This window comes from Salminus brasiliensis, chromosome 10, assembly GCF_030463535.1.
Source record: "Salminus brasiliensis chromosome 10, fSalBra1.hap2, whole genome shotgun sequence".
In the NCBI taxonomy this organism is placed as follows: Eukaryota; Metazoa; Chordata; class Actinopteri; order Characiformes; family Bryconidae; genus Salminus; species Salminus brasiliensis.
The window spans coordinates 6735861-6760939 of record NC_132887.1 but is presented as its reverse complement, the minus strand read 5'-3'; the positions used below and the strand labels follow the sequence as shown (position 1 = coordinate 6760939).

At 44.0% G+C, this 25079-nt stretch overlaps 1 protein-coding gene across 2 annotated transcripts in view; it reads right to left on the bottom strand.

Moving 5' to 3' along the window:
- Nucleotides 1-25079, bottom strand: part of LOC140564037 (rho guanine nucleotide exchange factor TIAM2-like) — a 94937-nt gene that overhangs the window by 35096 nt on the left and 34762 nt on the right. Inside the window, exons 2-14 of one of the 2 annotated variants that reach the window (XM_072689073.1) lie at nucleotides 24730-24819; nucleotides 23280-24409; nucleotides 18923-19403; nucleotides 18566-18738; nucleotides 16550-16774; nucleotides 13452-13637; nucleotides 12648-12794; nucleotides 8305-8358; nucleotides 4365-4532; nucleotides 3261-3365; nucleotides 2546-2624; nucleotides 2362-2451; nucleotides 1836-2060 (exon numbers count right to left, since the gene is read on the bottom strand). In XM_072689073.1, the coding sequence (XP_072545174.1) occupies nucleotides 1836-2060; nucleotides 2362-2451; nucleotides 2546-2624; nucleotides 3261-3365; nucleotides 4365-4532; nucleotides 8305-8358; nucleotides 12648-12794; nucleotides 13452-13637; nucleotides 16550-16774; nucleotides 18566-18738; nucleotides 18923-19403; nucleotides 23280-24407 (3061 nt within the window). In that variant the 5' untranslated portion in view covers nucleotides 24408-24409; nucleotides 24730-24819. The remainder of the gene's footprint in view (nucleotides 1-1835; nucleotides 2061-2361; nucleotides 2452-2545; nucleotides 2625-3260; nucleotides 3366-4364; nucleotides 4533-8304; nucleotides 8359-12647; nucleotides 12795-13451; nucleotides 13638-16549; nucleotides 16775-18565; nucleotides 18739-18922; nucleotides 19404-23279; nucleotides 24410-24729; nucleotides 24820-25079) is intronic. The other variant, XM_072689074.1, reaches the window with a different exon arrangement.

The window sequence follows — 25079 nt, the reverse complement described above, 5'->3', positions numbered from 1 at the left end:
AAAAGTGAAAAACGGAGATACAAGGTGTTTGCATGACTGCTACGATATACTAAGCCCAATGACTACGTTTATGTAAATCACCTTATTTATTCACTCATCCTACAGGTAAGCCTGGATGCCCTCTATAATAACTGCTGCTACTGCATCAGACACCCAGACAGACATCAGACAGTTTCCACCTACCAGAGACACTCCAAAACCTCTTCAGAGCAGATGCAGTGCTAATGCGCTGACACACACGTCGACACTACTCCTTAAAACTTTCAGTCTAAGAGAGATGCTATCGCTTATCAGGTTTTAGCAAGAGTCCGTCAGCCAGAGCGGAAGATTCCAGTTAAAGAAAGCAGAAGGCGACTTGTGAGAGCTCTAGAAAGGAAGTACGTGGTGAGGTGGGGCAAGCGTCAAAGCGTAACTTTAAAAGGCAAGGTTAGTGCTGCTAGAGTTGATCTGAGACTGTAGCATAATATTATACCATACCTGTAGTTTTATCATATTTATGATTTTGTAGTATTTTTCTAAATAAAGGAGGAAATACTTAAAGGATCCCTCACAGCTGAATAAGAGAAACGGGCAGGAACAGCTGTTTAACAAACTACTAAGTATAAACTATATATGCACACCACATAACCTTTAAACCACAAACCGACAAACTCATATCCTTGCATATTTGCCCATGCTTTCACACTCACACACCACAGCTTTCGCAAAGTAGTAGCATTTATGTGGAAGTGTGATGCACATTTGCATGCCATCTGTCATGCACTCGGTCTGAGGGTTTGTAAGCCTGGACTAATTGAACAAAAAAGAAGCACTAATATGTATAATAATATAATCAAATTCATTCAGACATACACTATATGGACAAAAGTATTGGGACACCAGCTCATTCACTCAAAGTTAATCAAAGTTAAGCCTGCTTTTGTTGGAGTAACGGTCTCTACTGTCCAGGGAAGAAGGCTTGGCTGGTCAATCACCAACCCAAACTCATTCCGAAAGTATTGGATGGAGCACCATCCATCATTCCAGAGAACACTGTTACACTGCTCCACAGCTCAATGCTGGGGGGGCTTTATCCTCCTCCAGCCCATACCTGCCGTTAGGTATAGTGCCAATAGTTTATCTGCCCCAGAGAGATCAGGCAAGCTGTGTGTATGTGTAGGTAGACATGCACACATCAGTGTCAGCAATTGGTGTAACTTAAGGTAGCCGGATGCATTTATTAGAAGGGGTGTCCACAAACCGGGGCCAGAAGGTTGCAGGTTCAATTTCCTTGACTGGCAGGAGGTGAGGGTGGGATGAACTGAAGGAACAGTGCTTTCTCCTCAGTCAATAGCCATAGCTGATGTGTGACTGTGAAAGGCACCAAATCAGAAATTGCTGCCTGGGTGATGAGATGGCTCTGGGTGTTCTCATTGTCCCAATTCTATAGTGTGTGTGGGGTGTGTGGTCACGACCACTGACAGGTTAAATGAGAAGGAGGGCTTCCATAGTATTGCTGTGAAATGACAAAAGTGTGCTTTACTTGTTATCTGACAGGGTGTTTGTGTCTCTCTCTCTCTCTCTCTCACTCTCACATATATATATATATATATATATATATATATATGCGCATGCATGCAACTACTACAATCTATAGTTCACCATTTAATCAAATAAGGTCTTTCTGTACTCAAAGAATTTAATGCATGTTGGCTCTCTGTGTAACCCCCCCCCCCCCCCCCCCCAAAAAAAAAATAAAAAAATAAAAAAAAGAGTACATATATATGTACATATGTATGTGGTGTGTGTGTGTATATCTAAATAAAACAAAAACACTCTTCCGACGTTTTTCGCACCTGTAGCAGACTTGGCTCTATGATGGCGGAACAGGTAGTCCTTCAATAGCTGTTGCTGGCTGCTGCGAGTGTGTGCGGTGGCTGTGTCGTGTCTGTGTGATGGTGGCTCTCGTCTGATTGTCAGATGCAGGGTCTGCTCACTGAAGAGTGTCTGAATTAGACCTAGGTCCAGAGACGACACTTCACACCCATTCAGAACCATGATCTCGTCACCTGGCCTTAGACCTAAAAAACAAACAAACAAACTTGGCTGAAGTAAAAGCCTGCAGACATATGAAGCAAAGCAAACTCCTGAGGTTGGTGGTTATTGTAATGTTACAGTCCATGAAATTGTGCAATCACCAATTAAATAAAATTACTACTACTATTATTAATTTTCTAACACTACTTACCACCACTACTACTACTAACATTAACACCAAGAACACTATTACTGCTGCCACTGCCACTGCTAATAATAGTAATAATAATAATAATAATAGCAGTGTTATTTGCAGTCAGATTCATGTAGTATATGCAGCAATACCTTGACTGAAGGCGATTCCATCAGGGAGAACTTCACTGACAAAGATGCGGCTGTTTCGGAGGCTGTCTACATGGCCAGTGACAGCAAACCCTGAGGGGCAGGAGAGCAGGAGGTGAGAAGCTGTGAGTCAGGCAAAGAAGCCTGGCACCCAGGAGACCACCCAGTACAAGCACAAGTCACTTACCAAAGTCCCCAGTGCATGAAGGCCTGGTCATGTGGAGAGTGAACACGTTCAGGGGGCTGACCTCTAGCTCCTCATACGACTGAGGACGAGAGAATGGTTCATCAATCAGTTTAGCACTGCACAGATATGTAAACTATACATTAAAAATAAATAAACAAACAAACAAAGCTTTGATGACACAGGTAAAACAGCGCTATTAACTATTTAAGTTGCAGAGATCAGTGAGTATTACAAAAGCAACTCAAGTAGAAGAGGAGATATCATGATTTAATTTTGATGAAGTTATTGGACCTTATTTACCTTTATTTATTATTTACCTTTTTATAGGTAAAGAAGAAATTTACTATTAAAAATGACTAACACTGTTTAATTTATTAATTAATTAATTAATCTGTACTTTATGTAATACATAATAAATAAAAAGAAATGCTTCATATTACCTAAAAGTAAAAACAATTTTTTTTTAAGACAATTTCCCAAGCTGCAGCTTTACAGGAGAAGGAAAAAACTCCTAACTACAAATTAAAGTCAATGTAAAAAGTGGTCCCCTCTTTTTTTCACAATCGGTCAAAACATGGGGGGGGAAAAAAAAAAAAAAGGCAAGACCGGAGATACAAGTTTTTTTAAACACTTAATTTTACTACTTATATCTACACAGTTACACTAAGCCTCAGCATGATCGCTGTAGATGTGCTGTAGACCGGTTGGGCCATACCAAGTCCTGAAGGAGCTCATGTCCTCCCGGAGTGCAAACCTCCATTCCATCACCACCACATCTCCGCAGCCGCAGACAGTGTAGACTGGGGTCGAGGTTCTTTACCTGAGGAGGAGATTCCAGTAAGGACACTGCATTTACAGTACATAACACTCCTCCTGGCTCACGTGTGAACCATTTCCCGTTTGGTCTTCTGCTTCTCGTTAATGGGCGGTCAGGAGAGCTTGCAGCAGTTCAGTGCAATACACACAGTGGTCAGATGGTGGCATAACACGCCAGAGCAGACCGTGAAAATGAGTGGGCTGTGGTAATTTGGGTTAAAATAAACTGCCTGTTTGTCACACTGCTGTCACACACTCCAGCACAGGGCAGGAGGACAGAGTGTCAAGGTGAGCATCTGTGAGTGTGTCAGGTTTTTATAATGATCATCTTCTGCTCTATTCTATGACAGGTGTCTGTGTCCAATAAACGCTCTCTCCACCTTCTCAGGTCAACATAGACACATGCATGAGCATAAATCAATCACGCAGGGCCTGAAATGCTGGGGGTGGGTGTATATTCCCACAACATATGTATATTTGTACAAACTGTTGCTACAGTACAGAGCAGAGGTTTAAACAGAGGCTTCATTTGAAACTACTGTGTTACTGTGAACCTAGAAGGGTTCTTTTTTGCCCCGCTGCGCACGCACACACACACACACACACACACACACACACATATATATATATAGCTCAAGTTCAATGTTTTTTATATTTCACAATGTAATGCAAAAATCATGGCAAGTACAGCATTTGTATTGTAGCATATTGTGCATCGTTCCACCCCTAAACGAGAGCCTCTGTATGCAGCAGTGCGGCTAAGTCAGGCCAGTGTAGCGCCGCTCTTAGGACTCTGCATTAAATGAGATTACTACTCTTTATACATCAGGGAGATGAGGTTATAAAATCTCCCGGGAAGCTTTCCTGTAAAACCACATCATCTCTGGAATAATCAAAATCCCATTAGCGTCTGCCACCTTCCCTAACGTGTCCTCTCAAAGACTTTAATAAAAGTGCCCCTGTTTAAATGGATGAATTATGAAAGAACCGGTTGCTGTCCTACCTTGCAGGCCAACGTGAGAACATCCATGACTGTGTGCTGGCCTTTCACAGCCACCGTTACTGCCTGGTAGTCTGGCATGTACACACAGGCTGGGGTTTCCAAACCGCTGTTCCAGTGGCTGCCTTCAGGTGGTGGTATTGAGTAAACATCAGCTAGACCATCCAGTCGCTGTGAATGTGAGAGGGCGAGAGCGAGAGCGAGCAAGAGAGAGAGAATCAATACATTTCATCAGAGCAAATGCAAAAGCTGGCACAGACTCAAGCCGTGCATCAAGCTGCCACACATCTAACCGCTTGGAAATTTTGTCACGTCATGGTCCGAGGTCGTTATGGATAATTCTGATTATAATGATCATGTAGCTGGTAAATGATTGCTTAGAAATTAGCATCGTTAAAGTCTGAAGCCTACAAAACATCTGCACAGATGCAGATTTTCCCAAACCGACTCTGGATCCCTGTGCATTCCAGCAGCTTTAACTCGTTCAAGTCAATTCGTTTAGTTTAGTAGTAATAAAATAGTAGTAGTTATATGTAGTTACTATATGGACAAAAGTATCGGGACGCACCACTTGATCATTGAATTCAGGTGTTCCATTCAGTCCCATTGCCACGGGTGTATAAAACTAAGCCACAAGCCATGTAGTCTGCCTTTCTTACACACATTAGTGAAAGAATAGGTGGTTCTAAAGAGCTCACTGAACTCCAGCGTAGTTCTGTAACAGGATGCCGCTGTTGCAACAAGTCAGTTGGTGAACTTTCTTACCTCCTAGACATTTCACCATCAGCTTTGAGCAGTATTATTGAAAAGTGGAAGCGTTTGAGAACCACAGCGACCAAGTGTCAGACCACGTAAAGTTACAGAGCGGGCAGTAACTTTGAGGGCAGAGTGCTGAGCTCAGAGCCAAGTGCAGAAAAGTCTCCAACTGACTCAATAACTGCAGAGCTCCAGACCTGCTGCTGTTAGAGCTGCAAAGGGAGGCACTAACTCCATATGAATGCCTAGGAGTTGAGAATGGGAGGTCATAAAAGCTCCTGCAGGTGTGGGTGTCCCAATACTTTTGTCCATATAGTGTGTAAATAACAGTGTGAAAAAACAACTATAATACATACTTTTAAACATCTTTTATAAAGTTTTATAGAATTTCCTGTTTGCCAGAGGGGAAGGCCCAATCCACATTTTAATACTCCCAAATTTTACTGAATCTTGAACTGTTTAAGCGAGAGATTTTGGAAAAAAAACACATACAGGTTATTGTGACCACTTAAATGGAATGAAGTAAAAAATAAATTGAGAAAAAAAAAATCTTTAGTTAAGTAATTAAAAAAGAAATCATCTCATTAAATCCTGGCTTTTAAACATGTAGAATTGTACAGAACTGCATTCTGGCACATATTAACCTCCCTGCCCCATGTCAAACAAGCAGTTAACATTCATAATTATTCATAAGTGATTCATAATGATTCATAAGTACCCAAAACAAAACTGCTTATAAATGCTGGAAGGGACATGAAATGACTCTTTGAGGTTGTCTAGTGACATTCGTCACTGCGGTTGACTGCTGATGTGTCACTCAAAACAAGAAATACTGAGGTCCATTCACTTAACCTCCTATCTCTGGTGCTGGAAAAACACACCTATCCTCCGTCACTGACCAGTCAAAATAACAGCATGTCACTTCTGCCCATGGTGGCTGGAAAGTCAGTCTCAAACAGACCAGCATTCATTTGCTTTCAGAAAGTTGCCTCAAACCTGTGCCAAAGCAAAGGAACTCAATGTTTTGGCAAGTATGTGTCACTAGCCAGCAAGACAACTCCGGTCTGTGAGCTCAGGAGCACAGTTGGTGCTGTCACTTCTGAATAATGATCATTTTCAGAGAAGCAAAACAAAGTGGCCTCAAGAGGAGAACATAGTTATTCTGGCTCATTCAGAGCACAGTCAAACACGCAGATACTAGGAGCTCCTCCAGATATACATGTACAAGTATCTGGCAGAAGGTTAGATGTTTGCTTATGTATTTATTAAACTCCAAAAGAAAAGAGTGCATAAGTGATGTTTGACCACTGCATATCTTCAGGATATGCAGGACGTGGAAAAGAGGCTGGAGCAAGAGAAGCCAGAGAAGGAGGCCGGGGAGGGCAAGAGGCCAGAGGAGGAGGCCCTAGGAGGACATAGAGAACAAGAGGCCAGAGGAGGACAATGAAAACAAGAGGCCAGAGGTGGACGGCCGAAAGAGGGCAAGGAGAACATGAGGCCAGTGGAGGAGGCAGGAGGAGGACCAGGAGAACCAGAGGCTAGTGGAGGAGGCCAGAGGAGGCCGTAGGAGGGCAAGGAGAACCAGAGGCTAGTGGAGGAGGCCAGCGGAGGAGGCCGTAGGAGGGCAAGGAGAATGAGAGGCCAGCGGAGAAGGACCAGGAGAACCAGAGGCTAGTGGAGGAGGCCAGAGCAGGCCATAGGAGGGCAAGGAGAACCAGAGGCTAGTGGAGGAGGCCAGCGGAGGAGGCCGTAGGAGGGCAAGGAGAACGAGAGGCCAGCGGAGAAGGACCAGGAGAACCAGAGGCTAGTGGAGGAGGCCAGCGGAGGAGGCCGTAGGAGGGCAAGGAGAACGAGAGGCCAGTGGAGGAGGCCAGAGGAGGCCGGATGAGGACAAGGAGAACAAAAGGCCAAAAGAGGGGCTTGGTTGGTGGTTGGTGTGGCACAACATATAAAACCACAAGCTGCCAGTGAGCTATTACATCATGTGGGAGACCAGGCTTCGATTCCCAGTCTGGGTGACCGCATTCTGCGCCACACCAATAAGAGTCCCTGGGCAAGACTCCTAACACCTAACAACCTATACGAGTTACCTTGTAAGTCGCTCTGGATAAGAGCGTCAGCTAAATGCCGTAAATGTAAACGTAGGAGGCAGTAGGAGGGCATAGAGAACAAGAAGCCAGAGGAGGATGCCGGAGGAGGGCAAGGAGAACCAGAGGCTAGTGGAGGAGGAGCAGGAGGCTACTCCTTACATCCCATTCCCCTCGCCTGTACTCTGCTGACCGGTTTGACTGTGCACTTTCATTCCTTCCAAAAAGGCCACAGTGATCCTCAACCCTCAACCTTTCATGACTGACCGAGGCCAACTGTCCTGCAGATGCTGGCAAGCATGTAAGACCCAAGTGTGCCCAACCCCTTACTTCAGACTTTCCTTTCCACAATGGTGGGCGATCATTTATAGTAGCTACTGTGTTCTTAAAGATGGAAACACAGCAGAACTTTTTTAATGCCTGAGGTAACCACCATAACAGAATACGACTTGAGCAACGCCTCTTAGCAACAAGACAATATTATGTTTAGAGGAACTCGTAAGAAAAAAAAACTGCAGATTTAGAATGATGAATATAAAAAAGATAAATATAGAAGTAGGTATTACAGTGGTTTATCCTAATAAGAAGCCAGTAGACCTCATCTCAATTAAACGGATATTACTACTACATTTTACAGAGGCTTCGACAGAAAATACAGCTCGTGTCCTCAACCAAAGGGTCGGAGGCATCAAACACAGGAAATGAGAATCTCTGAAATGTCCTCCTTATGAAAGGGAATCTTTGTGGACCAATTTCTAGGGCTGGATTTGACCATTCACTGTACTGACGGAAGCCTTGGAAGACTCCACATCAATGCACAGCATTGTATCCACACAGAGAAACAGTGCTGTTTGACATCAGGGCAGATGTTCTGCACTAAACCGGGCCACAACGTGCCCTCAAACCCAAACGAGACCCAATAAAACACCTTCTAGGATTCAAAGAAAGTCCAGATATAGGAAACACCCTTTCCCACACAAGTGTTAATTATGGAAATCACAACGGTCTGAAGGCAAACCCTCAGTTATACCTTTATGTTCATAGACTACTGTAAAAGTAACCTTCAAGGCTGGACAGGCCCTCCTGGCAGTTTTCCTTACCTCACTGCTAGAAGGAGGAAGATAGCCAACCTGTTCTCCATCACAGTCAAAGATCTGAAAGAGAGGGAAGGAAAAAAAAAAAAAATTAAATACATCAACACTGTCTCATAAAACTCTTAGTCACCCTTCTGTCAGACAGAGGAGGCCAATAGCAACGCAAACACTGCTGCAGACAAACCAGCATTTTGTCTGTAATTACAAACTGGGCACGGCGAACCTCCTGCTTTGATACTATTTCAATGACAAGCAGGAGCCTTGAGGCTAGACTGGAGTAATAAGCAGTGTGGCAGTGCAGGAATTAGGCTGGGAAAGCAAGCAGGCAGGCTGGGGAGGGTGGACTCAGACCTTTGTCATAAGCTCAGAGAAACGGGTTCCACCACAAAATGAACTTCCCTTTGCCGTCAAAGGGTCTCAGTTGTGCTTATAGAGCTTGTAATCTTATAGAAAAAAGGTGCCGATAGAATAGGACGATCTGGAAAAGCACTGGCTAGAGATTAAAAAAAGGGCCCCCAGCATTGGGCTGTGGAGCAGTGGAACTGCTTTCTCTAGTGTGATAATACCTTTGAATTGTGGCAGATGGGATTGAACGGCTGAGGTGGTCTTGAGCGGAGGTGCCACCTAAACCCAATCACTCCCCAACTGTCCTGGCAGGCCACTGCACTGCAGGGTTTAGCACCTAATTTGAAGCCTTTGTGAGCTGAACTGCTTTTTCCGGTGTGGTTGAGCTCCTTCCAATACCTTTATGTCATGAACCAGAACTAATTATTCAACAGCCTCACTAACACCCTCATGGATGACTGCAATCAAATCCTCACAGCAATGCTCCAACATCTAGTATGAGCGTTCCAAACAGAGTTGAGGCTGATCCTGCAGCAAAAGGGGAAATCCATATGCACATCCTTCATTTCAGAAGAAATGTTGGGCGAGAAGGTGTCCACAAACTTTTGACAATTGTGCCACAGACACAGTCACAGCTGTCAGACTCCGGTCCTAGTAGGTCACTGCACTACAGCCGAGGCCTAAAGGTTAGAGAAGCAAGCTTGAGACTGAAGAGCTGAGGTGCCCTTGAGCGGAGGTACCACCTAACCCCAATTGCCCATCACTCTGAGGGGGTGGACTCACTGCCCTAACCCCTAACGGGAGAGTAAACCTTGCCATTGGTTAAATGCGGAGGCAAGGCATGGCACGGCATTGCAGGGTCAGGATCAGGTGCTGAGGCTTGCCCAGTTAAAAGTAGCATTTTGGCTCAATTACTCAAGGACTCCGGACTGGGAACAATTGAGACATCAGCGAGAGAAAGAGAGAGACCCTGTGGAATAACAGGCCTTGGGGAAGAAGGATCAGTCTCTTTAGCGCTGAAGCCACCCTTATTTCTTTTCACACGTTTCTGAGCTCCCACCGAACAAGAGAACAGAGATTTGGCTTAGAGATATTGCTCACAGGACGGTCCTCGACCCCGCTGTGAGAAATTAAACAGCCTTTTGTTACTTTGACTCTACAAGAGAGGGGGAAACTAAAAAAAGACACCTTGCCTTGAAGGCTGATGCGAGAGGCTTCCATATAAAGGCTGGCCTGTTTAATATTTAGCATCTAGCGCAGGTCTCTTACACAAACCATCTGTTTGTCACTGCAGGGCAGCATACAGCAGGCTGCAATTTACCACATATGGCTTTTAATAATTTATAAACCATTTCTCCCCCTCCCCTCGCTCTCTCGCCCGCATTCTCTCACCTCTGCCTTCTGCGGTGTGAAATGAATTTGGGACTCATTAGCCAAGCCGGCTGGATCTCCCATTACCCGACACATGTCAGGGAGGGACAGGGACACTCCCCTAACAGTGATGGGAGCCACTTTGTCAGAATTAAGGCCACCTGGGATAGTTATAGGGCACGTGTGTGTGTGTGTATGTGTGTGAGGAGCATGGGATTCAGGCAGGGACAATGTGCTGCAGTAAGCCTAGGGGTGAAAAGGAAAAAAAAAAAAACAAGCTGGCATTTGGGTTACTATGATGGCAGATGGACAAACCTAGCGCCATTATATTCTTACCTGAGAAAGGCCACTCTGAGAACAGTAGGTTATGTCAATGCAATCCTTGTTACGAGAAATAAATAAAAGAGAAAAAAATAAATAAATAAAAAGACATTTTACCAACCGTAAGTGATGTGCACATGCTTATATGTCCGATTTGATTGAAACAGTCTATTTATTTTGGCTGAATCCAAACATACAGGGCGTTTAAGGTAAAACACAGCAGGCAAAAAACAAGACATTTGAGATTTGGGGCTTTTTTGCTCAACACTCATTCAGGTGTTGTAGATTTCTCTTATCCAGGGGTCGAAGATCTAGGCCGTGGTGAGCATACAGTGTGCTGTTGGTGTAGAATATCGAAGTTGTGAGCAGTCTAGCGAAATCCTGTGAAGTGAGCTTGGAGGGAGAGGGTCTGGGATGGCAGACTTTGGACGACAGGTGTTGTGGGCTTAATTCAGTGAAACCGTGACGAAGGTATGCACCTACCTGCTGACCCCTGTGAAGAGCCTGCAGTGCTGTGGGTGGTTAGAATATAGATGAAGGGGATGGGCTGGGTCCTAGGTGTAAGTATTAAGTATGGGTTTGTAATCTGTTCTTGTAGTATTTCATTATAGTGTTTAATATTTTCTGTAGGTCTGATTTATTGGCGGTTGAGACCATGGATCATGAACATATGGTCATAATACTGTGCCTCTGGATCATTGGTAAGCCAGGATCAGCAACATGTAAAGTGGTTAATGTGGCCGAGGTGGGCTACAGCCAGTGAAGCACTGACGAAGGGAGGTGCCTAGCTGAATAGGGGTGAAGGGAATGGGCTGGGTCCTGTGTGTAACCTCCCCAAGCATAATCAGGATCTTTTTATTTTTCTTATTTACAATTGGGTTGTAGGTAAAGGCTGTTATTGGTAAAGACAGGCAGGGGAGACAAGGTGACCAGGGCCTTGTCTTTTTACCTTTTCCTGTAGTATTTCCCTCTCCTAAAGCTGGTCAGTCAGCATTCTAACAACATGCATGCTCTATTGCTCTCCTGTACAATGTAATCATATCCAAATATGGTTATTTCCTTTGTATCAGCAACAAATCATGAAAAAAGGGTATTTAAACCAAAGCATGAAATCTCATATTATATCAATTATATTCTAAATTATATAACATTTGATACCTACATTTTAGGGTGAAAGGAGTATTTTCATGGCTGTTGATGTCATTTTTTGATCTAGTGTGTGTGAAAAAGAGAGATCCAACATTTTCTCTATGAAAACCTTGTGTCAACAACATGAAACAAGAATTTTAGGTAACATTTACTTGGGTGGTCTATTATAGATGCCTGTAGATGCATTCAATTAACATTCAACTACCATTCAATTGAACACCTTTTAAATACAACTGAACCTGAATGTAAATGACTGCCTATTAAATGCAAGCCAGCACCTAACCCGAACCCTAATCTTACTCTTACCCTTTTAGGATTAGGTTACGATTAGGATATATGGTTGATTCCAGGGTAAGGCTAGGGTTAGGTGCAGTGTCGCGTTCAATCAACACAGAATACAGTTGCATTTAATACATAATTAGGTGAATGTCAGGTGAGCATATACGAGACACATACAAGGTCCTATTTTACATCTATAATGGACTGTCCAAGTAAAATGATACTGGACTTTACTCACTGTTCATATTTCTGTTTTTGAAATGTATGTAAATCTTAGTATATTTCATCAGATAATGCCTCATTTGCATATTTACACACATTTTAGATTATGAGAAATACAAAAATAATAGTTTATGAAAGTAATAAACTGGGGATGTGTTCGTAAAATGTTTACCCTATTCACCAGCAGTGTCTTGCGTCGAGTGTGGATTTAAACAACCCATGCGGAATAAAACCCTCAGAATCACAATAAAATCTTTCAAAATATAAATTTCCTGCAGCCAGAAAAAGAAAAACAGAACAGCGTGTTTCTCAGAGAGAAGGCGGAGATAGGAAATTGAACACCATCAATAAATAATGACTCTCAAGGTAATAATTACCAAGCTGACAGGACTTACAAAAGGTGCTTATTTGCACCTGCATGAGGAATTCCCCCAGCCACATGACACACAGCAGAATCTAACTCCACAAGCCCAGAAACAACGCAAACACACGAAGAACTTGTTCGGATCCAATACACCTGCTAAACAAAGCTCCTTCTCACATGCAATTATTACTACTGTGCTGCGGCGTCTAGGCTGAATCTGTCTCACGGTGTCCCATAATTATTTGTTTAGTGCTTATTAACAGTCAGCGGTGTAGAACAGATAGCCTGAACATGATACCTGCGAGGCGGAGGGTCTTTTATCACGGCTGCGTTTGGTGAGGCTGTCCAGGCCTTTGAGCGAGGAGAAGACCCCTTTCCTGCTGCGGCCTCGCTGGGACAGGGAGAGGGAGCGCTTCCTCAGTGTAGCCTCGTCTCTGGAGCAGATCTGAGAGATGAAGAAAAGGTTGAGGTTGATATGCAGCTTTTTTTCAGTCCTGAAAATGCCAGAGTTCTGTCAGTAGAGTAGGAAAAACACCCTTCTCACGGCACATCTTGAAGGCTGTGTGCAAAACTACAATTACACTCTTAAAAATACAGAAGCTACAAAGGGCTCTCTATACAATGCCACTGAAATGCATCTCTGGTAACCACTAGTAAAGAACATTTACTTTAACAGAAGGTTATTTAGGCCTTTAAAAGGTTCTTCACACTCGCACAGCTCTCACAATCATTCCTTATAGCACAAAAAGTGGTTCTTCTCTGGCACCACTCAAAGAACCTTTTGTAGCATCTTTATTTTTCAAAGGAGGAAGATATTTGAAGGCTTTTCAGAAGGTGTTAGATGAGTATTCATGCACAAGCTAATGAGCCTTTATGTTCACTACCTGAGGAATGCAGAACAAACCAGATAGCTCACCTCAACCAGATAAACAACAAATCCCAACTCCAGAAACCCAACCTTCCACCCTTCTTCCACCTTTAAGATGACCTTCAGAAAGGGGGTTTTGTCCTCCCTTTAAAAGGACACCGTCTTTCCACAAATATTTAGAGGTGTCGAGTACGAGTGTGACATGAGTTTAGCTCATGTGTAGGAGAAACTTACCAGTGCATGGAAAGAAGAGACGGAGAAGATTCCCAGACGTCCCAGGGCAGCCTTAGACGGCCTGCTGGCTGTGGCCAGGAGGCTTTTTGGGTTGGGCAGTTCGCCTCCTTGCAGGCTGGCCAGGTAACAGCGCATGCGGAAGAGGTCAATGTTGAACCTCTCCAGATTCTGATCCCACTGCTGGATCTGTGAATAATCGGGGCCAGAGGCAGAGATCGACAATCAGAAAGTTCTCACTGGCAGTGACAAAATATGATATCCATCCATATAATATGATCCATCTGTAATGGTCCATGCACCCTGAAAAATTCACATAATGCAATATTATATATATATATATATATATATATATATATATATATATATATATATATATTTTGTTATGTTATATATATATATATATATATATATATATATATATATATATATATATATATATATATATATATATATTTATTTATTTACTTTTTTTTGTGCGGGCTGCGCAATCATAATGCTGTGTAATTTTAAGCCATAATGCTGTGTAACTTGATCAGGAAGTATAATATATAAAGTTTGCTGTAATAATTATTGGGCAAAATTATTTAGTCAAGAGAGTTGTCCAAACACTTTGTGAGTGAGTGGGAGAGAAAGAATTGAGAGGCTAGAGAGGTGTATCAGCAGAGCTGTAATTGCTCTCAGATGTGAGGAGGTCATGATTGAACACAGTGGTAGGGGGTTGGGGCCGTTACTGGTACTGACGCTGTTGGGGTGGGTGGGGGATCTCTAGTAAACCCCCACACTGATAATTTTCTCTCTAACTAAAGTCATGGGAGGTAGAGGGAAAGGTCTGTAACACTCCACAGGTCCTCCTCCCCCCTCCCAAAAATGTGCTATCTCCAGAAACAGTCTGAGGGAAAAAAAAAAAAAGGAAAGGATCGTGATCATGCCCGTGCATTTTTCTTAACCCAAGTCGGCCCAGAGAAGACTCTGTATTATTTTCGCTGAGGTAGGCGGGCTATGAACACCATTATGGTTTTATGAAGTCTGCAAATAGAGATGGATCCCCACATTAAACAGCAGGCCGTGATGTTCTCCTGCTGATACAAATCTCCTCACTTCATTTAGTTAATATAAATAAATGATAGTATGGTGAAGTAATAGCAGAAAATGGGAAATTGCTTAGTCTGGAATGAACAGCATGGAGCTCGCAGAGCTAAAACCAACAGCAGGCTTTAAAATGTGTCTGATTAGGTGTGCTTTTGGTTACTAGTGTTGACAAAACTGCTTGTTTACTGGGTGCTTGGGATAGCATCAGAAGGTCTGAATGAGCCTGGACCCACAGGTTTAGAGAAGATACACCTCATTAAGATGAATTCAAGCCGTATGGAGCTTTAAATCCTATTAGCTCGCACCCACTTCACAAAGGCACCATTAAAGCGAGTGGAAAGGGCTGGATAGAGATCAGGCATTACAGGGTCAGGCTGTGGAATCTTCTGAACCCTCATCATCGGTGTTCACAGGCTGCACTGTTGGAGCCCCAGAGCTTCTCTGATGTAGCTCAAATAAATTAACAGCACCTTGGCCTCTAAATGCCTGTTGACATTTGTAAGGATGCAGTAGTCCAAAGATATTACAGTTTCCATCACTACTGGCTGACTGTGGAGGCCTGACTCAGGATTTTGACACTATTACAGTAAAGGCTCTTTTTAAAAGCCAGATTTAAGCATAAGTAAAAGATGAATAACTAAATGAGTGCTAGTAATTCGATGCCATCTTGCCTCTCAATTCCCCCGCCAAACAGAGTCATCTTTCCAAGTGGATTTAGCGGTTTAGTACACACTGGACCCATCTGGAACCAATGGCTAGCACCATTAAAACTAATGTGGAATTTGCCTTTTCTTCGCAGATCTCCTTTTTCACTTGGTGCTTTGGTTTATGCACCCTTTAAACAGGCAGACATTTAACTGTATCAAATGCAAGACCATTATGACTCCATTTGAGGGATAAGAAAGAGACTTCAAACAACAACACCCAGCTGGCACTAATTTAAAGGGACAGGACTTCAAAGAGGTCCAGTTTCCCAGACTATGCTAACCTCTTACCCCTCTCCAAATCCTCCGTACACCGCCTGGCACCCCATAACTGGGATAAAGCCACTAGAGCTCACTGCCCTCCGACCCCTTTCTGACCCTTGCATTGGCCTTAGTAGTCCCCATGGCAAATAACTGTGACCGCTAACGGGAAACAGCAGCACTGACATGAGAAAGAAATGCTAACCTGCTACATCTGATTCAGAGCAGAAACAACCGAAAGGTGAGCAGATGCAATTCGATGACCCTAAATCAAATTCCATGTGTCCAACACAAATGGTGAATATGGTTGTTTGCTTGACAAAAGTATTGGGACATCTACTCCTTCATTGTTTCCTCTGAAATCAAAGGTAAAAAAAAAGTTGTTGATACTGCTTTTGTTGGAGTAAGTCTCTACTAAGAAAGGCTTTCTACTAGATTTTGAAGGAGCATTGCTGTGCGGATTTGATTGCATTCTCCACCTCATCCCAAAAGTACTGAACGGAGCACCATCCATCATTCCAGAGAACACAGTTCTTCCACTGCTCCACAGCTCAATGTATAAAGCTTGAGGCTTTATACCCTTCTAGCTCACGCCCGGCATTAGGCATGATGCCAATAGGTTCATGTTTATTAGAATGCATTCATTATAAGGGGCGTCCACAAACTTTTGCACATATAGTGCATCTTGAATAGGAAGCCAAATTCAATCAGTTTAAATGCAGCGTGTCTGATAGGGCACAAAGGCCATTCAACTCCTTTTAAAACAAGCAAAATCTACAGATCTTGGCCACTAAGATACTTGGTATGTGCATCAAGACTATCTATGAACTAACAGACCAACAGAAGCCACAATCTTAAGCCTCATCAGTAGGTCCAACACAAACGCAGAGCCGAGATCGATCGCAGAACAAACAAGCTAGAACAAAAGTAAGCAGTATCTGTTACATTGTTTGCACTGCTTCTGAGCCAGTCACCAGACCGGAGTCGGAGCAATCACCAGCGTGATTCAAATCTAAGCCCTACAGAAGAACTACACTCGCTCACCTGGTTTTCAATGGCCTTCCTGTTCTTGGGGTCGCTGACAATCGACAGCTGGAGCTCAGCCATTTTCTTCATTTTGCCATCCATGTCGATCTTCTGCAGGAGACCACGGATCTGTCCGCGGAGCAAACGCAGTGTGTCCTCCTTCCCATGACGCTTAGCGAACAGGGACGCACTGGCAGAGTGAATAGCGGTTACCCAGTTCTCCAAGTCTGTCTGACTGGTGGCCTGAAGGTGGCAGAAGGAAAGAAGGATGAGCGCCTCACGTTCTCGATCTAGCGAAGAGGAATGGTTCGTTACATTACTGATGCCAGAACAAAACCTAGTATCTCCACGTTTGTTGTTTTGTACAGCATTTAATATCCAATTTGAGAACACCAGCTGACCTGTACACACAGAGTCAACCAAAGGTGGTCCAAAATGACTGCAAGACAGGGTAAAAAAAAAAAAAAAAAAAAAACATGACCATGACAAAACAAGAGAGATCAGCACGAAACGTCCTGAGGGGATTATTTACACGAGGGCAATTCTTTTTTGTATTACAATGTTTAAATAAGCAAATAAGGCAGTATCTAAATAATGCTACTGCAAAATATATTTGCATATTTCCAAAATCTGAACAGTGGATAAAGTCAAGTTTTAAAATTCTTATGTTATTGTAACAGATTAAAATTAAAGGTTTTTACAGAGGGGATATTGGATTTGTCCTTTTATTTGTCCATAAATACCATTAAGAATTTGTTAATAATATAATATATATAATAATAATAAATCTTTAGAATATAGATAGGTAAAAAAAAACTAGAAAATGTGGTTTATTGAAGAGCTACTGAAGTAGAGATTTATGGCTCAGTGTCTAAAAATAACTTGAGGAAACAGCCTTTAAAAAGACTTGCAGTATTAAAATTACATTATACATTTTATTATAAATTGCATTAAAAAAATAAATAAATAAACCACACACTTATGCATTGGTACCCTCACACCCCTCTTTTGCTTTTACAATTGGTTGCTGATTCAAGGGTAATGATCATATTCGGATCAGGAGAGAGAGAGAGAGAGAGAGAGAGAGAGAGAGAGATGGCAAGCCTTACAACGATACCTGTGACGACATGCTGTAGACAACAGTGTCACTAACTTTGAATTTAGAGCACTTTCTTCCCTGCTGTTTTGTTCAAACAGCATCGATATGCAAGTCCATGCTATTCTCCATCAACTGCTCTGACACACTGAACGACTGCGCCATATCCTCATTCAATCAAATCAAATCAAATGTGAGCATGTACTGTGTAATGTGGCGTGTCCTTGATCGTGAGCAGAGAGTCAGGCACTGATAAACAGTTTCTTGAATCCTTTCCACTTTTCTCTAAAGCCCTGCAAGAGAGTGTGGTCGGAGACACGTCACAAGAAATCGTCTGGCTGACTAAGCAGGAAAAATGTTATCAAAACCAACCAGCTTGAGTGCAGGAACAAGCTGTGGCTTCTACAGGGAGGAGAAGAAGAAGAAAAAAAAAAAAGACACTTAAAATAACTTCTGCTTCTTATTTCTGGGTTGGAGCGTGAACAGCGCTTTTCACGACACAGAGCAGACCGCTTGCTCCGCATGGACACGGTCCAAATGCTTAGCATACCACCGGACAGAAGTGCTCAAGCCAGTAACCCAACTTATGTAGAACCTTGAAGTTGTGAAGGATGCATGTTAGACAGTTCTTGAGCACTTACAGTGAGCATCTACCTCCATGTGTCCAGGGTCACCCAACTCAGGTGTATTTTGAGCTGGAGCAGAACTTTAAAAAAATAAAATAAGGTGGTACTGGCTGTGGTTCCTCTTGGACTGCTTTGAAGACCTGCTCTTCGTGGTGTAATGCATTTTTCATCAAGACCTCACATCATCAATTGTTATGCCTCTACTACTGCAGCTTTTTAAACATTGATATCGAACCACTCCAAACGCGGTCACCTTTCTGCACTCGGGTTTCTATTTTGGGCATAATTCTCATCTTTATGCTGTTGACTGACCTGAAAGAGGTAGACATCGCCATAGGCATTGCTCAGGCAGAACACGTTCTCCTTCTTTGGATGTTCGGGAACAGCCTGAACTATTCCGTCCTCTGCCAGCAAAGCGTAGCTTGGTAAAATTTCTTGCTCCGGAGAACTCTTTCCGTAAGTCTCGTAGAACAGCAGCGTACAGCCTGGAGGAAGAGAGGGGTAATAAAGCACGGCCTTAACAGGATCTCAGGTAATTAAAAGCACATATGCTCATATTTTGGGGGATATTATACAGTGTGGTGTTAGACATGGGACAAAAGTAGGTGTACTTAGCACCACATATGCCTACATCTACATACAGTACATTCAGCCAATCATGAGTTTTACCTTTGAGCGTTACCCAGTACTGCTTCCACTTGCGCCGGGCCACCAGCTCCAGCTTGCGGTCCTTGTGCAGCGTGAGCAAGGGCTTGAAGGACAACCATCCAGCTCGCCTCACTACACCCTGCTCTTTCTCAAACAGCAAATCCAGCTGCTCAAGAGAGCCGAGGGTCTCCTGACTACTGCTCTCCGTCCCGTCTATGGAGTCTTCCTCTCGCTCCTCTCCTCCACTTCCTGCTACCGTGTGGCCAGTCTCCAGCTCCCTCATAAAGTTCTCGTAGATGTTCTGCCTCAGCGCATCCGTGTCCAGGTGCAGAGCACCAGCAGAATCGCTGCGGCAGGGCAGAGCTTGAGACTGTGAGCGGGCCCGTGATTGACCCTTGGGGTACCACAACAGACTGGAAACCTGAGAGGGAGAGCTGGTGTCAGCAGTGAGGCCATCGACGCCACTGTCAAAGCAATCGATGGGCTCTTTGTATCTGGGTTCCTAGAAGATAGGGTGGAGGAGTGGTACGGTGAGACTGTCATGATTCGATGCATTTTTTTTTTTTTGTATAAAATAAAAAAATAAAAAGTGGCAGAAAATGCACCTTATATATTCATTCATTTGACAAACTTAATTGAGTGCCCTTCCAATGTGCGAAAATCTGAATAAAAATTGAGTGTCTACTAATTACACTGAGTGCAGCGAACAACTTCACTTGGTCAGCTGTGTAGTGGTCTTCACAAGATTATTCTCTTTCATGGGAATGAAAGGCTACCTGCACTCTATTACATTAGAGCATCGATTCCCCACTGCTCACATAGAGGAGTGCACTTCAAAAGCTACCTGGACACAAGGGCCCTTCCCCAGAACTCGACTTCTTTAAAGTCTACATCTCTCCACCAGCTGCCTCTAATTACAAAAGAGGGTTCAGGTGCCCCTCTGCAAAGGCCTGACCCTCAAGCCACAGACAGGGCCTATACACCAGGTGGAGGATTATGAAAGCAAGATTAGGCCATGTCATAATATTGCACACTGGTATATAGTAGTTTCTTCAGATAAAACGCTGCACAATAATGAGGTGAATACAGCGAGGGCAACTGTAGACACGAGCAGACATGGCGCTTTGAACGCCGAGAAGGGAAGAGAGAGAGAGGGCCCTTTAGGCTAGTCAAACACTAGTTTCAGCTTTAGATGCTCTGTGAACGTGTGGAAGAACTGTCTGAGGCAGAGACGACTTCGCTTTCCTTTCAATATTTATTGAGCTCCCAGATAGTCACATCCCTCAGGACGGTCAGTTGTCTTCTGACTGGCTATCTGGACTTCAGTGGATTGGGTTTTTGGCCATCTGATGGGAAAGGTTTCAGTCTATGAAAGTAAACGCCTGCTTGCGTAAGCAGCAGCCTTCTTCATGGTGCCAATAATTAGAATTTAGAGCATAATAACATGTCATATTTTTCTGGTATATAACGGTTTCTTTCTAGTAGCATCGTTCTGAAAATTGCCGGCACCTATATGCCCGAAAAGCGAGGTTTATGATTGGTTGCTGGCGGTTCTAGCCATGCTAAGTGGTGACAGGCGTTCTGCTGATAGTCAGAAATCTGGAAAGCAACCCCAATTATGTGCATATTCTGATACTCTTACCATTTCATAAACATATGCACAAATTTCTCATCCTTTGCTGCTGTAACAGTAAATAGTAATGGTGTAACCATACACTCAGCCCGCGATTCAGCTCAACATAACTGGGTTAAAGAAAGATGAGGAATAATGATGCAACTGCATTAAAATGTCGTTATGAACACCTCCATTCTTCATGATGCATTGTCACAATTTTGCACTGTGATATTAATATACTGATGCATGATGTTAAATGCCTAGGTTGAGACTGGGCAAATATATTCATGGTGGTTGGTGTGGTGGTGTGGTGGTTGGTGTGGCGCAACAGATAACACCACTACCTGCCAGTGAGCTACCACACCACGTGGGAGACTGGGTTTCGATTCCCCATCTGGGTGACTATGCTGTGCTACACTAGTAGAGTCCTTGGGCAAGACTCCTAACACTACATTGGCCCACCTCTGTAATACAAGTAATCATGCAAGTTGCTCTGGATAAGGGCGTCAGCTAAATACCATAAACGTAAATGTAAATATTCAAAAATTAATTTATTAATCAAATAAATTAATCAAAACTCACATTCAGAACCTCTAATCAAATGTAGTCTTTCCCATGTTGGTTATTTTTATGTGGTTGTTCATTTATTCTGTTAATTAGCTAGCCTATACCATTTAAAATTAGTCCTATGGTCTGCGTTCTTACGCACCTCAATTTTTTTGTGTTGCTATGCAAAAATTGCGACGTGAAATTTAGCAGTGTAATTCAGACACATCACAGACAGCACAAACGCTTAGCACTGTGGGGTTAGTGACACCCACACACACCCACCCACCCACCCCCCAAAGACCTTTCACGCTCGCCTAATTTAAAGTAAATTTTGCAATTACGGAGAACATCTCTGCTACTATAAACTAACCCTAGCTCGCGACCCCTTTACTGACCCCTATAAATGCAGGTGGCTACCCCCCTGCCAGATTTGTGCTCAACGCACAGCGCAAACTTCGATGTTAATTAGGTAGCAATCTGTGCTGCACACAGATGCTAACATTAGCATCTGAAAAAAGTGACAGTCGTGTCCTGTTAGGCAGGAGGGTGGTTCAGTGGAAATTAGCATACGTTAGCTAGCCAGCCAGACACATGCTCAACTACCTATATTATATAAATTAAGCCAAAAAGCTCAGGATGTCTTAACCCTGGTTGAGGTCACTGGCTCTTGTTTTGAGGCAGACAGACAGTGAAGACTGGCTACCCAAAGTCACACACTTGCTGCCAGATCTAGACCGGTTAAACATGCTCCTAAATTACTTGGAATACCAACTTCCAGTGAAACCTAAGGACATTTTTCCCCCCATTGCTTCCATTTTGGAGACACAAGGATTTTCCATGACCGCGCCAATAATGTTCACAACTCGCTGATAATACTCCTGAAGCACAGGCAGGTACCTACTGTAAAACCGTAGATAACAACCCAGCCTTTTGTGTGTTGGCATGCAAACATTGAAAAACGTGTTCCACTCTGCAGTGACCTGCTAAATCTTACATGAGCAGATTACTCTTCACTAATGGGAGCGTACATGAGCGCGCCCCTAAAGCAAGGTCCCTACATCCCTACAGTTTTAACTGCAGATACTAACAAACCAAACCGTTCACAAACACGAGCACAGACTCTGAGTCACTCACACTGACTGTCGCCCGGGACACGGCTGTATCCTGATCTGCCACTATGCAACCCTGGTGTCCGCTTACAGAAAGAGTGCACTGGCTCCTTGTGAAACGCATTCTGGAGCCAAGTGACCCACATCAGAAAATCTCTTACACAGGTTAAGTAGAAGGAACACTGCAAGTTGGCTCAGGATATCATCATCAATAACGTTTCTGAGGAGCAAATCTGGGTAGAACTGGTTTAAAACCTATACCAAATCCTGAAGTTCTTTAGAAAACACCATCTGCTATCTGCTTTTACATGATCTGCTTGCCCTGATGTACTTAATTAACAGTTCCAAACATCTCCCATCTCCTAAATAAAAAGCCATTATTAAGAACAGCAGGGGTCCTGCATGCAGTCATGTAGTACCCACCCAAAATCTGCCATGGTCTCTGCAAAGAACCCTCCGACTTTTCATGCTTGGAAAGAACATCTCTACATCCACGGCAAAGACGTCCTCACCGGTGTGTCGCGATTTTCATTTGATAATGCCCTGTGGCTTCTCACTCTCAGACAGCTGGCACAGTGAGGCAAGCAATATTGTTCACAACATGGGATGGTGTTTCTACTCCCTACAAAACAATAGCGAGTACAGTGGCACCTTGCCCAGGCAGTGACCGCCTGGGCACCGACCCTTCTGTCCTTCACTTCCTCTTAGGGTCTGTTCTAACTACAGGTGAACGGCAGCTGAAGGTAGCTAACATAAGAAGAAGGAAACCAGCATTCCCAGCTACTGCAGACACCGAGTCGGAGGCGGTCTCTGTGCACTAAACCTCGATAATCACCTCCTACTGACCAGACTTTTGTAAACAAATAACCTGACTCGCTCACGGCTCTGAAAGAAGCTTCACTATATTCAGCCAAGAGCTGTTTTTTTTTGAGAGAAGCCCCCATGCAAGAGGGAACACCCTTGAATTTGACTTGTACCCCATTTTAAATTTGCATGTAACCAAATCTGACTTTGCACCTTCCAGCACAAGCGATTTGACTGTGCTGTTCTCGTCTTAGTGAGCATGCCCGTTATGCCGAGCGACACGGTCTAAGAAAACACTTACCTTCGATTTCCTCTTCTTTCTGGTCAAGCTACCAGTCCAGTCACTGAGCCGCCTCATTTGGTTCCGGATGGACTCCTTCTTTCCAGAGGCGTCTGCGATCGGGTTGGACTTGCGGCAAGGTAACGTGAAGGAGGAGTACTGCACGGCCCCGGCACCAGCCTCTTCAGCAGGTTCTTTCGTCACAGCCCCAAAGGAGGATCTGTGCTTGAAAGGTGTGTCGTTTGAAAACTGCAGATCCTTGGCAGTGGGGAAGGTGGCAGCAATGCTAGGATCCCGGTACAGGTCGGATATTGTAATGCCAGGTAGCTGCTGATCATAGAAGTCCATGCAAACTGGTGAAAGAGTTTGCGAAACCCTGTTGGGAGAAGCACCGTCTTCGTTCAACTCCCCGCCAGTGCCCCAAGGCGAGTCGTACCAGGAGCCTTCCGAACTCAGAGAGCTGCCCTTGCTCGTTCTTGCGACGGAGCTCGCAGCCACTGGTGCGGCTTCAAGATCCGACCCGTGAGGCGCAGCAGATGGAGTAGGCAAGGAGTCAGAGTTCATTGTGGGAGAGAACTTCAGTAGCTGAACAGGTCCGGTATACTTGTCTGGAAGCAGGGAGTTGTTGGCGATGTTGAACTCCACTCGTACGCTGCCATCGCTCTTGATGACGACCCTGGGGCTGCTCTGCTCCTCCAGTTCCTCCAACCTGGATTTGCGCTCGGGGGTCTTGAGCACATTCAAGTCATGGCAGCTGCGATCTCCTTTATCGTACCTGCCGTTTCCGTTTTCCCTGGGTCCCTCGTGGCAGCCGTTTTCCGACGGAAGCACCAAGTGTGTTCTGGATTGCAAGCCTTCAGAAGAGCCATTGCACTGACCAGTTCTCTTCACCTCTCTACCTTTAGTGACATAGTCATAACGATGAGACATATAGGAAGGATGGCCCTTGGACTGGGACAAACATCCACGAGCCATAGCTCTGGATTTGAAACCAGAAACCCCTGATCCCACCCTCCACCATCCGTGAGTTGATAAAACTCCCTCCTTGGTGGAGCGAAACTTCAATGAATAGGGCTTCTGTCTGCCAGGGAGGACGAAGCCGTTACTCTTGGACCCCTGAACGCTGTACTGGCTCTCCGAGTTCCCCATTCCTGATGTGTGGGACGCACAAGAAAAAGCCCATCAGTAATATTCAAGGAAGACATCAGTAGTTTCACATTAGAAATTCCTAGCTCTGCTCCTTTGCTCAGATCTGAGATTCGTCACAGCCATAGTAGGTCTGATTAATTTCACAGGCAAATTACAGGCTATGACAAATGATTTCATAAGTCGTGCTGTTTTGTGTAGGGATAAATTAAACATGACAGTATGAGAGTATAGCCTGAAGAGACGGCCTCATCAGTAACATTAACACAGGACCAACGTGATGGAAATGACTTCCAAAATCTTGAGGATCAACAGCAGGCCTTACCGGTGGTGTTAACCTATTACAGCCGTGCAGTCCGAATGCTCATCATCTCCTCAGCTAGGTCAGCTGGCAATCGAGCTCTGGCAAGCGCATCTGTGTGGTGCAGAAGAACGTAACTATGTGTTAGCAGTGTACAAGTAGCCCAATTACATTTCATTCACAGATTTGCAGGAGGTGTTCCAAGCACAGCTGAAGTCAGATCTCTATTAGATCATTTTAGGCCTCCGACAGTCAGCGAACACTGTGCCAGGTGGGGAAACAACCCGACACAAGAGACGAGGAAAGAAGAAGAACAGCCATCACATGTTTGGTCTGTAGTAGGGCTGGGCGATATGGTAAAAATACTATATCAC